At 45.0% G+C, this 13,209-nt stretch overlaps 1 protein-coding gene across 9 annotated transcripts in view; it reads left to right on the forward strand.

Annotated features, from left to right (window-relative positions):
• The window catches only part of SGCD (sarcoglycan delta), a 359,505-nt gene that overhangs the window by 312,676 nt on the left and 33,620 nt on the right, over positions 1–13,209 (forward strand). For all 9 annotated transcript variants that reach the window (XM_075441531.1, XM_075441526.1, XM_075441532.1 and 6 more), the window contains one exon: positions 3,241–3,313. In XM_075441531.1, the coding sequence (XP_075297646.1) occupies positions 3,241–3,313 (73 nt within the window). The remainder of the gene's footprint in view (positions 1–3,240; positions 3,314–13,209) is intronic.

Raw genomic sequence — 13,209 nt, forward strand, 5'->3', positions numbered from 1 at the left:
CAAGAGTCAGACTTTGACACAAAGGCCGAGTGTAGTTGAATCTGTCCCAGGCGGTTTTTTCCGTCGGGAGGCACCGCTGGAGCTGCTGATCCCCCAGGCACAGACCGAGGCGTAGAAGAGAGAGAGCTGGTGGGAGTGGGCACATTTGAGGTCTGTAAAATTTCCGGTAGTGCAAGAAAGAAGAGGATGGTCATGTAGTGTTTTTCACAGTCCAAGGCAGAACAAGCATCAAATGAAATCATTAGGCAGCAGGCTGAAACCAAGGAAGAACTTCGCCAGAGTATTTAATTTATCTGTGAGCCCCCTGCTACAGAAATGGGGACACTTATGATGATAATTAGGTGAGGTGAGGGAAGCTTAGCTGTGTCTCTCCAGTGGCTGGATGACAGGGCCGGCTCAAGGAGCCCCTCAGACGCTGACAGCCAGAGTCAAGGGAGGGATGTTTCAGTCCTGGTCCCTCAGCATCCCCTCGTGGCCGCTGTCCTACTCGGTGACAGGGACAGGTGGCCCTTTGGGAAATCTTGTGTTCTTAAAACAGAATAATGAGAAATGATGTTGTCAGGCAGGAAGCCTTATCAAGGCAGGTAGTGATCGCTGCTAATTCGTATCAAAGGAGAGAAACAGAAGGATTTGGAAACCTCATTCCTGTTCCCAGTGCATAAGGGACTCTTCCATGGATCTGGGAATAAAGAAGACAGGAGAAGAAGGTTTAAGAACTGTGTGTAGGGAAAGGAAAATAAGGAGATGGAGGCAAGAAGTAGCAGGCTTTTTCATTTTCAGCCTTCCTGAAATGACTGAATTGGAGACTTTAATGGCTTTGTTTCCAAAGTTGCTTCCTGCATTTAAATTAAACAGTGAAAGCCTGGAAAACCCCAAGTGATTAGAAATATGCTGAAGTTCTCCTTATTCTGCAGGCATTTCTGGTTACGTGCAGATCCTTATTTTGCGCTTTGCGTAACGTAAGTAGCTGAGTTAAAGCGTGTAAAAAGAAATTAAAATTACCAGCATAAAGTCACCATGTAAGCAATCCAGGCAGAAGAGGTACAAGAATGTCTGTGTGCACCTCTGCAGCCGCACTGCTCATCTTCCTCCCCTTGAAAATCGTTGGCGTTTTTATGCAGAGATGTGCGGGCTGCGTCTTTTGCTAAGTTTCGTTGCAAAGCTAATGGCCAAGGCGGTTGTGTGGATAAGCAGAGACTTAAATCATTTGGCAACTGTTGAGAGAGGACAGATCTGATAATAATAACCTTCATGGCTGGCAAGTTACAGCTGCTTCTGACAACTTGTAACGATGAAGGCTGATAGTAAAGTTAAGAGCTAAATATCTGTGTTGTGCCATAGGATCAATTTCAATTCCCAAGCATAAAGCTTCAAACTTTAGACTGCTTTTATCATCTTTAAGATTACTTTGTTTTTCTCTAGGTTAAAAAAGAGTTGGGGTTTTTTTATAAAAGTTAGAGTGCTTATTTTCATTCTGATTTTTTTTCTTTAACACAGTGGATCAGCTTTGTGAACTGATTTCAGTGCAAAGAGAATGTAGTCTTGCTGAAGCCACAGGTGTTTCTCACTTACAGCAGAAGTTACAGAAGGCTGTCATATTAAAGTGTTTTGCATCATCTCAGAACATTTCTTATTCTATAGTGGTGACTTCCAGACTGCACATAGGTAACAGTTGTAATAGCACGTGTGAAGAGAGATCTCAAACAGCATACGTAAAAGGGCTCATCAGGATCTGTAGCTTGCACCAATAGCTTTATCAAAGAAAAAATTAAGGAAATAAATAATGCCACTGGTGCCTTTCGCATGCTGACTCTGAAATTGCTGTGATGAATACAGATAATGAGTGGCTAATTGTTCACAGTGCGTCTGAACACGAGACTACAGGTCTGAATTTAAGAATATAGGTCATACTTGCTCACTGGGTAGGCAGCTATACATTAGAGAGCATGAATATTAATTTCTAGCACACTGCTGTGTGTAAGGCAGTTAATACCATTCTTAGCTGTGTTCTAATTCGAAGTTTCAACAGGAGTGAGAAAGTGATGTTCTGCAGCACAGAGCACCAGTGACAGCACTTGGGGACTCCTGTGTCCCACCAGAGGATTTTAAAAGTGGAATGCATTCAGAAAAGAGCAATGAGAAGTCCAGAAAATCCTCTTCACAGTGAATGATTCAGAAAGCTGTAACTTTTCAGAGAGTCAAAGAGGAGGTTGGGGTGGTTGGGTCGTTGTCGGTAACTGTCTGCAGACGGAGGGTGCTCTGCTCATGAAGGGACTACTGGGTGGGACGCAAGGACACAAGAAGATTTAGTGGCTGAAAGCTGAAGTGAGACCAGTTCAGATTAGTTGCACATTTTTAAATTAGAACAATTAGTGGACAGGCTTACCAGAGGGTGACATGGGCTGCCTTTGGCTTAAAATAGTGAAACTGGGAGAGCACATCTTGCTAGAGAGACACAGTGTGGCTCGGTCACAAATACGGACCCAGTGCAGGGATGGCTGGGCGAAATGGCCCAACCTGGGCTATGCAGGTGGTCACAGAAGAGGATTGCAGTGGCCTGAAACTTAGGAAAGCTGTTCATATTGCCTAGCAGTTTACAGCTCACGATCTAAAAACACACACAAATGAGGATAGTGCTGCCTTCCCCACCATCTGTAAAAGAGGGGGAAAAGATGCAGAAGTTAAATGACTTCTGGGTGACACATCGAGGCAGTGGCCAAGCCTGCTGCCTGCTTGCGCTGCGTGTCGTCGGGTGGACACCTCCCTCCTTTTCCCCAGGCAGCAGCACAGCCTGACGGGGGAGACATTGCCAGCGATCAACCCAAAATTACTTCTCTCCTTTGAGGATCTTTCAGAGCCCAGCAAAAGAAGTAATGCCATGACATGCATCCAGGTTCGTTAGTGAGGGAGGTAGCTGGGTTAGATGCCTGGTTACCAAGGGAGTATCTTTTCCAAGCTCCCTGCACCAGCTGGGTCGGCAAACACTTCCCACACTCCGGGTGCAAGCAGCTGCTTTTACAGCCAGAAGTGCAGTTTACAGGTAAATCCCAGTTCTAATCAAGGCAGCCAATTTCAGGTGATCAAGGTCTGGCTGTTCATGGGAACAGAAGGGATGTGTGCAAGAGAGAAATGGGGTCAGGCTATGGGTTAAATTGCACCTAGGTATGATTTGACAATCAATCCCCTGATAACAGCTTGTGATGTTTACAATTTGTCTTCTGTTTTGTTTTGTGATTTCAGGAGCAGAAGGCACAGTGTTCCCTAAATCTATAGAAACTCCCAATGTCAGGGCAGACCCCTTCAAGGAACTAAGGTAAACTTTGGACTATGGTTTAACGGTAACTCAGTGGCGCCTTGTTGAAGTTATGGGTACTGCTGGGCATCATTTCTGCTTTTGCACAGGAGCTTGGGGATTGACTTTGGAAGGCATCACCGAGAGGATGCCATGGAAGAGAAGGGACCTGCCCTGTTTACGAGTAGTATGACCAAGCTAAAGGCAATCATGGGTCATGAGAGCATCATTTCCATGCTCTGCGTACCCTGGGCTCAACATTTACAAAAAAATAGAGAAATCTTTTGCTGGCTGTGCAGGGAGGTGCTGGAGACCGTGCTGAATCACAGGGAGTAGCAGCAAGCAAAAGGATAATGCTCTCCAGCATTATCTGTCTTGCAGAAATGCAGACCCTCCCTGACCTACGCAGGGTGTAGCTGTGCATGCATGTAACTGCTGACACCCGCAGAGATGCCGCTTGCTGACAGCCATGTATCGGGAGGGAATAAACAGCACGGCTCCTGAGAACTAGCTTTGCCCTCAAGCTAGTGCTGGCCATTCTATTTATTTAAAAAAAAGTGTGACACTGCAGGTTAGTTTGGATGACTGGTCTCTGAAAAGAGACGAATCATATGGCCTAATAAATTATTGACTGAATCTCCTGATATCTTCTGACCCAGAGGGCTGTACGGGTTTGCCGTCAATGCTCTAATTATCCTTCCTCAGAAAAAGATAGGGAGAGAAAAGGTGAAAAAAGTCTCCTGAAGGGCATCTTGTCCTTAGGTCTTGGGTTGCAAACTCTTCTTTCCTGGAAAATGCTGGGGATGAAGCAATCTTCAGAGAGCTGAAGTTGTGCAGGAGTGCTGCAGATCTACTGCGGCTGCACCGAGATGGGGGAGGACCTCTCATTAACTCTCTCTGCTCTGGTACCCGGGATAGTTACGACCCAGCTAGGTCACCGTGGAAGATGAAGAATGTCCTGGCTTCCTTCCCTTGGGTTCATCTCTGTCTTTCAGTTTCTGTCTGGAAACACGCTAATTGTTCCCATTTTGCACTCTGGGGATCAGATGCCAGACAACAAGTGCAGTGGTGATGTGATTCGATTTGTTATCAAAGTTTGTTCTCTTTCTCCATGCAGTGACTTTAACTCTGCCTTGTGGTTTTACCAATCTTGGTATACTTCCTTTAAAAAAAAGAGGAAACGGGGTCTTTGGTCAGGCTCACGCGCAGCTGCAGGGGTAGCTCCGGGGTCTGCTGTGGTGGAAGGAGCACTGGGAGGGCAGGGTGCGGTGGGGCAGAGCACACATACCCTGCTGTTCTCCGGGCAGAGCAAGCAAATGAAGCAGTCAGCGGGATGGTTGGATTTGTAGGTGAGGTTCAGGTGGCAAAAGCTTTCTTGTACAGCCCATCTTTGCTGACATTTTCAGAAAAATTAAAAAAAACAAGGCAAGATCATGGTTAAAATATCCAATAGCATCTAAGTAACTTAAAAAAAACAGGTCCCGTTTTCAGTAGTGCAAGAGAGATGCAAGATTTGGGTCCAAGTTTGTGGTTACTTAGGGCTTTTCTGAACATGGGAGGGGAATTTAATCCAAATAAGTGTAGGGTGTCATATTAAAGGGGACAAATGTGAATTAAAATGGCCTTAATCTGATTGAGTATGCTTCTGTTCCAAAGAGAATTAAGCTAAAAGAAATTGAAATGAATTAATGGCAGTATCCATCCTAGGGTTTCACTGGGTATATTTGATCTGCTTTAAATTCATGTTGTTATTTCACTTTTTTGATGTAGCAAGCTGTTAGTTAACTGACTTTCTTTGAAATTAGTGGGCTGGGTGAAAACAAACCTTTAAAAATCTGGTTGTGTTTGGTGTTTTTTTTAAGGAAAATAATTGAATAGGATTTACTTTGAAAAGAAAGTCCCACAGGGTCCTAAAACATTTTGTGTGCTTCTGAAAATTTTATCTTGGCAAAAATAAATGTTTTTTCCACCACCCTGAAAAGAGAAGAGCCAGTGGTAGCACTGGGTAGACAAAGCAAGGTTTCCCAAGAGCAAATGCTCTATTCCTCCCCAAACCGAGAACCATCCGTCTCTCTCTCTACACATGCACACGTCGGAGCACTGGCTGCTTCTTAGGTAAAATGGTGCCTTCTGGGTGCGGTACAGAGTTAATAGATAAAATAATCTTACTCTGGGGGAACGTTTTTTGGCACCTTCCTATTTTGATAGCAGTGCATGTGCGTAAGGTGTCCTTTCGGCCTATTTCAAAAGATGCTGCAGTGAAATGGGACTGGATGAGGTGGCAGCCTGTGGGCCCCAAGCTGTCATACACTGCTAGAAAAGCAGCATTGTAAACATGCACTCAGTAGCTGGTTTGACTCTAAAAGACCTTTTTCTGTAATAAATAGTGCAAACTTTCTTTCCTCCTTAGGCTGAAGTTCTTGGGGTGGGAAAGTGTAAGTTCAGCTATTGCAGGCTGTCGCCAGACATCCCCAACCTCCATCACTCTTCCTTTACCAAATGGTTACGATTAGTTATGTGATTTATCCATTTGCTCTTTTCAGTACCATGCTGACTCCCACTTCTTCTTCAGGAGGCTTCAAAATAAGGTGACAGCGACAGTCACTATCAGGAAGAGAGGAGACCAACTGCTCCTGTCACCACTGGGAGTCAGACCATCTGTATGTCTTCTTTCCCCCCCTCCTCTCCTTAACAGACAGACTGATTGCCCCTGCAAGATAGGCAGCGTGCCGTCGTGCCAGTCGTCTCTATTTCTTTCCTGCTTTTCCTCCCATCTCCCAAAGGCTTGCAGTCGTGCCCATGTGTCGCAAAGACAGCCACGCTTCGAGTGATGGCGCACATGTTCTCAGCAGGCTTTCTGTCCCCATTGAGCTGACAAAAGGTCTTTGATTCTTATAGCCCAGTTCATTTATTAGTAACTGGCTGCTCTGCAAGGTGATCACCATCCTGAAGAACTGGCAAGGGGTGGTCCCCTTTTCCGAGTGCCCTTAAAAAACTTTTGTCTGCAATGCTTTAGACGGAGAAAATTCAGGTGGCAATATATGTGCGGAGCTTTTTCCTCACATGCCAAGCCCATCCAAGAGCCACAAGGCTGCAAAAATTGGTTTGGTGCTGGTTTCGGCCAGGTGTGGACTCTGCTGCTGAGTCTTCTCAGGAGGTGTTCTCCCATGTTGCAGAGAAACTCATGTGTCCTAAAACAAGAATTCTGTTCAGCCCCAGAATCAGTTGTAATGGAAATGCCAGAGCTCATAAATGTCTTGTTGCATGCAGGGTGTTAATAGTGGTTCATATTTTTTATTTGGGATCTAGAATATTCTTTAATAATGACCTAAGACTAGAAATGGCTGCAAAACTATTTGACATACTCCTATGGACATTTCCATGGTTTTACTGACTTAAAGTGGTTTTAGATTCTTGAACCTTTTGGTAGTTGTTCATTGGTTCTAAACTGGTCACGAACAGTAAAAAGGAAAATAAACATATTCTTGGAGTGTTTAACATTGCCCAGTATCATCCCAAAATAGTTTAGAGGGATGGCTTGGGAGATTTGTTAGGACATTGAAATATTTGTACTCATCTGCATTGACTCTTTTTAATGCAGCTTAGTGTCTTTGACATACGGTAACGTGATTGCTGATGTATAAATGTTGAATTCAAGATGACCTTTTCTCAGCGGATTATTTTAGTGCTGCCCAGGTAACTCGGCAAGAGCCTGTCTTGAGAGCCTCTACTTGACACTGGCAGGAATCACCTGCCTTTCTCTATTTATCTTCTCCCAAAAGGCAAATATATGCCAAGGAGAGGCTAACAGAAGTTGTCTGACAAACACAGGATCGACAAGGGATAGAGTCTAGGCTAGCCAGTGAGTAAATAAGAAGGAAAATAATTTGAGAGGAGGGGATTAAAAAAAAAATGGGTGATCCAATATAAGAAAAAAATATCAGGAGGATGTAGTTCGTCTGCTAAGTGCTGGAAGCTGGGAGGGTGTACGCCAGATGGGCACTGCGCTGTAGCATCCGTCCTGGCCCCTGGGCTCAGAGGTCATGTAGGTACCTTCCCAATAGCACCAGGGGCACCCGGAGCATGGAATCATGGCTTAGGGCATTTCTGTTCCCAGAGTTAAATAAAAAGAAATCAGACGGCATGAAATTTGCTCCAGGTGAGACAAGAACACACCTGGAATTCATCCACGATTATTGTAGGTTAAAAATGCAGTAAACCGCTCATCCAAGGCCAGGAAAGCAAGGGATGACTGTTTATCCTATAATGCATAAATATAGTTAAGAGAGAATTAATCCCTTGGGCTTGAAGGGGTAATTTTTGACCAAAGTTAATTATGAAGCACTGAAAGTACCAAATGGCAGATGAAATGTACTTGCAGCTTGATTTTATTAGTGCAGTTCTGGCTTACCATGTACAATACTGAACTATCCAAATAGTCCAAGTGAGACTCGTTGTAACAAAAAGCAATTTAAATACAGTGCTCAGCTAATGTAACAATAGTCATTTTGCAAAACAATAGTTCTTACGGAATGAAGGTTTCACTCAGCTGTGTTTCACAAGGCAGCAGAGACATTTTCAGTAAGTACGAACACAAATAATGTTTCTGTCTAAACCCCATTTCATTAATAAAGACACCAAAATTAGAGAAAATGCAGAAAATTAATGGTATGAAAGAGGAAGCAATTGGTGGGAAATGGACTAGCATGTGATACTGAAACACTGTTTAGCTTACAGCAAACACTTGGAGATTCCTGTGAGGTGTCAGCCAGGGAAGAGTGGTCAATGTAGCCTTGTATCTAGCGGGCGTTATTTTCTGATTGATTTACCAGAAAGGATGCAATTCTTTGCTCTGTTATACCAGTGCAATCCCAGTACTTTTGGTAGTCCTACCAGCTTAAAAGACAACAGACTTCTGCCTTGAGATGAGCTTTACTTTCCACATTGTCACAAATAGAACTGTTTTCTTACGACACAGATGGCTGGATTTATATGACTATCTCTGCTAAAGTCAACACATACCTATTAGCGTAGACTGAAATGAGAGGACAGGTTCCCAGTTTCTAAACTTCCAGCTCGTTTAAGTGGACTCGATGAGTTTCTTTTCGATGGAAGTAGTCCCCATCACTCTCCAGTTTCTAATCTAGGAGGCCCCATCTGATCTAAGAATTTTCTTGTGACAGCCAAGGTTTCCTGAAACGCCTTCTGTTGGAGGAGACTTTCTCAGAGCAGAATTCACACTGATTTCACAGCCATGGCCACTTTGCTTTAGCCTTTCCTCCTGCTGACATCCCTTCAAAGCTGCTGCCTGTTCATCTGGTACCGAAAACAAGCCACAGCCCTCCCAAATCAAAGGCAGCCTTTCCGTAGGCTTCTGGTGGGCATTGCATGAAGATCTCTCTATACCAATGGATGTAAGGCTTGGAGTTAAGGAGGCAGCTGGTTGTTGGGGCTTTCCATCTGCCAAAGTATTTCTATTGCAAAGAAGGCTGGGGGGGGTGCTGTTCACTTTCCTCACCCCAGCAAATCTGCTGTTAATGGCCTTTACCTCTTTCACACCCAGCACCAGAGAGGGGGGAATTTAGCTCTTGATGTCCTTTCCTTCCCTTTTTGTAGCAGGCGAAGCCTAGCTGAGGGTCAGATACTCAGGAGTCACACGCCTGGGAAGCAGCAGAGGCGTTGGCAGGGCTTTGCCGACTTCTCCCGGCTGTCTCCGGCGGGCAGCTCCTCTCCAAGGGGGCGAGCAGACAGTGAAAGCAGGCTCGGCAGGAAGGGGAGCTTGGCGTGGAGGTGTTTCGAATGCAGTCTATTGCTGAAGTAAAACAGGAGAGAGGCTCAAGCTAGGGAAAAAAGACGAAGCAGTCAGAATTTGTGGTTGAGGAGCCTGCAGTGGGGTGTGTGGCTCTCCCCGGGCGTGCTCGTGTCCCTGTGCTGCAGGAGTGTGTGGGTTCGGGACCATGCATGTTCCAGCAGAACTACGTGGCCCTTCGAGTGAAAACAGGGGAGTGGGAATAGGGACGTAAGGGGGCAGACTGCTGAATGAAGTAACTGCCAAACGGGATAGCCCATGGGACAGAGAGCGGTGGAAATATCCCTTTTATTTAGAGGTTGGTGGAGAATACACAAGGCTCCTCTTCTGCATATAATTAAGCAGCATAATCGCAACTGGAGCAGTGGCTCCAGACAGAGACTAGTTCAGATTTTCCTGGGCCCTGAATAAAATACAACAGCCTGGTTCATTATTCTCTCTCTGCATTTGTTCTGTAGGGGGTTTCTAATGCAAACAAAGCTCTTTTCTAGGAGATCCTAATCATCAGTCCTGACGGTTATCTCAGAATGAATATCTTTCTTGTATACAAGATCTGTATCCTGCCTAGGTGTGCTGCGCCCAGGATTGTCATTAGCTTCCAAGAGCAGAATGTTGCTTGCTCCATAGTCAGAGCATTCATCTAACCTTCGAGTGCTGTTCACGAAGGCGTGTGAGCCAGAAGTGCTCTGGGACTTCAGAGAAACCCTGTCGCTGTGACCAATCTGTACAGTCAGACACACACATATATCCATTCCAATGACAAAAATTTGAGCTTTTTTTGCTTTTTTTAACTGCAGCACACCGCTAACCTTGAGTAGAAAATAGATGCTAATAAATGCGAGGTCTTAAAAATGTGAATTATAGCCATTTCACACTCCATGGCAGACTCATACAGGTGAAATGGCTTAATACTTCATTACAATGCTTGTCCTCCTTTCAAGTGCAGATGACATTCCTCAGATAGATTTTGCAATGGCATCTGTGGAAATAAGTTGCGAAACTAATTAGTTATTCGTATAATACAGAATATTGACTGTGGACTGATGAAAAGGATGCGGTGACACATCTAACATGATGTATCTCTCTAGTAGGTTAGTCTGCTCCCTGAGGTGGTATTTCCTGGAAGGTCTTACAGAAAATGATGAAAATACCCTTTAGCTTCTAGAATGTAGATGTTTATAGAAAATGTTAGCTTTCATTTACATTTTGATCATGATTAAAGATGACTGCCGTGTTCCGGAGTGGCATGCCTTACTGCTTGTGCCCTGGGAGGAATAACTGGTCTGCAGGCTCTGAGGACCATTTTGGGGTGTCAGCTGTGATAGGATCTACAGGTTATTGACTAACTGCAGCCGTAAGTGTCCTAAATGCAATCATTAGACAACCACCCAGAGAGAAGGGCAAGCAAGCCAGCGTTTGTTTCGGTGCAAGCTGGGCAACGTGTTGGCCTGGCGGCAGACTCTGCTCCTGCTGCCCTTCGGTCAGTTAGTCGGGAGACGCTGCGCCGTGGAGCAGTTGGTGCGCTGGTCTGGGATGTGGCATTTGTAATGCTCTGCGAGAGGCTCAGTAACTATGGTTCTGTCATAACATTTGTACTTAAGATAGAGCTATTTGTACCAAGGATATTGAGCATGAAATACAGAAGCAAATAGAAAGGTGGCAAAGAAAGCACCTTGCCCCCCTATCACTGTGATCCCAATCCTTTGCAAATACTTTGATATTTAGGATGTAATCGTGTTCAAAATGACTGAATAGCTCAGAAGAGAAGGAGATTTTCCTTTGAACAGTGTTCTTATCTTAAAGAAATGAGAGGAATGTAATCCACTGAGCACCATGTTTGCTTTTGGGTAGAAAAATACATGGTTTTCTGTAATATTTCTCTCTATCCCTTTATACTTCTCTCCAGCTGTATATCTCGCATTTCTAAAATCCGAAGTGAAGAGTAAAGCAGGCAAAATAAAAATCTTTGCCTTACTCAGCACTCGGTACCTGCTTTTAAGGAAAGACTATCTCCCCACCGAGACTTCAGACGCGAGCCTGGGAGCCCTGCAACAAACAGAGCTCCCCACACCGCAGCCGTGCAGAGCCCAGCACGGGAACCGCAGCTGGGGTTTCACCTGCTGCAGAGCAGCAGTTTCCAAACCAGCTTCCTTAAAAACTGAGTGTTTAACACAGCCTTGTCATTAACCTGGTGCAAAATAGGGAAGGACAGTTCAGATGCTTTCCTGCCCAAGTGAGGAGTTCCTTGGGGTTTTGTTTCCTGCTGCTGTCCGCTGATGCCGGAGGGTCTGGCTGTGTCAAGGCAATAATACTTATTATTTAGTGTCAGTGAGGTACTTTGAGCTGTACAAGTCCACTGTGATTAAAAAGGATGCTTTTACAAATACACTAATTGTACTTCAGACTGTAGTCAGGAATCAATAGCTGTTGCATAAGCCTATTAAAGAGAGGAGAAAGATTTGTCCATAACTGTAAAGGCATCCTTTCTTTTTAAAGCAGTATTTTGTATACTTATTAAGAGAAATCATAAATATTCACTATGCCTACAGAATCTTTATTCTGAATTTATGTTTCATGTGGAATAGAGTTGTTTTCTCTAGGCCAAACAGGAGTAGCTGTGTCCTTTCCTCATGACTTGAATTGATTTTATCTTTTTAATGTGTGATGACTGCTGCTGTTCTACTCCTCATGTGTATTTTGTAGTATGGATTTATCCCGTGGGTTATTGTGGCACCTCTGGCTGTTTTGAATAGTAATAATTTCCAACCAAATAGTGTTGCTGAGTTCATACTAAAGGAATGTCACTCCCTGCTCTCTTGGTGTTCGGACTCTGCTCTGCCTCTCGGCGTGGAGGCAGCTTGTGGCTCATGAGAAGCCCTTTCTAAGTATGACTCAGCGGTCAAACCGGTGTCCCTCGTTGGGGACCCCTGCACAACCCACAGTTGCTCCCCTGGTCTCTACTTCATCTAGAAGGGCGATAACAATATATTATTAATGTGTGAGCATTAGCTTTGTGCTGCCTTGCACTTTCCGGGCTCAGAAGTGAGCTGGCTCAGCAGCGTTGGACTGGAGACGGTCAGTGACCCTTCCTGCACCTTTTGCATGCTCGTGTCCCGTGAAGGGAGGAAATGGAAATGCAGAAGCTACTTGTGCTGGCGTCATGGGCAGAAGCTGGCAGGTGGTTCCTCTTTCTCTTCTCCATCTTAGTAAAGCCGAGAGCCTGTGGACTTCGCCACCTCCTTTCCAGATTCTGCTGACGCTTCTGAAGCTGGCAGTCCCCTGCTTTGGTTCCCAAATGAGTTGACACTGGAGTGACTCGCTGAAATAAGCAGCATCTTTTTGAGGCCAAACGTGTGAAAGCACCATATTAAAGGTGGAGCACTGCTGGTTTGAAAGGCAGAGTGGCAGCCACCATTTCATCCATCAGCAGAGGTGGCTGCTATAAATACATACTTCAGTCCGTACACACTGCTTTGCTGGCAAGTAAAATAATGCTGTGTTTTACTTCAGCTGCACAAGGACATTGTGTCCTTGGGTAGAAGAAGCCAAACTTACAAGCGTGTGTTTCACATGGTGTGGTGTGGCTTTGGGACCGTGCAGGAGATGAGGAAGCAGAAAAGTGATTTCAACCCAGTCATGGCCAAAAAAGCAGGTGAGCGGCTCCAAGAAAGCCTGAAAAAACACGTTCAGAAATACAGCTTGGTTCTCTAGAGTGGAGGAGCAAATCTCCTGGGAGTGGGCAGTAGCTGCAGAAGGAGAGGAGCTTTTCCCCAGGTTAGGCTAACACGAACGGGTGTCGGGCTCTTGAGACCCTCCTGGCAGCAATTTTGCCAGCTGAAACTCAGCTGCAATTCTCTGTTTCTCGTGTTGACTTGGCCTCGGTTCATGAGTTATCTCTTGCTTTTCGCAGTACAAAAAGAAAAACACATTCTCTCCCTCCTTGCCTGGTTTCATGTCATTAAGTACGGTCGTGGGATGGCTGGCTGAGGACATGTTACAAAGTGACATGGGGGAATCAAGCAAGAAAGTAAACCAGAAAACCTCCAAACTTAGGCCATCAAGGAACATAAAAGAGGTTGTAAAACAGAGGGGAAATGGCCTCCTGGTG

This window comes from Opisthocomus hoazin, chromosome 22 (assembly GCF_030867145.1).
Source record: "Opisthocomus hoazin isolate bOpiHoa1 chromosome 22, bOpiHoa1.hap1, whole genome shotgun sequence".
Classification (NCBI taxonomy): domain Eukaryota; kingdom Metazoa; phylum Chordata; class Aves; order Opisthocomiformes; family Opisthocomidae; genus Opisthocomus; species Opisthocomus hoazin.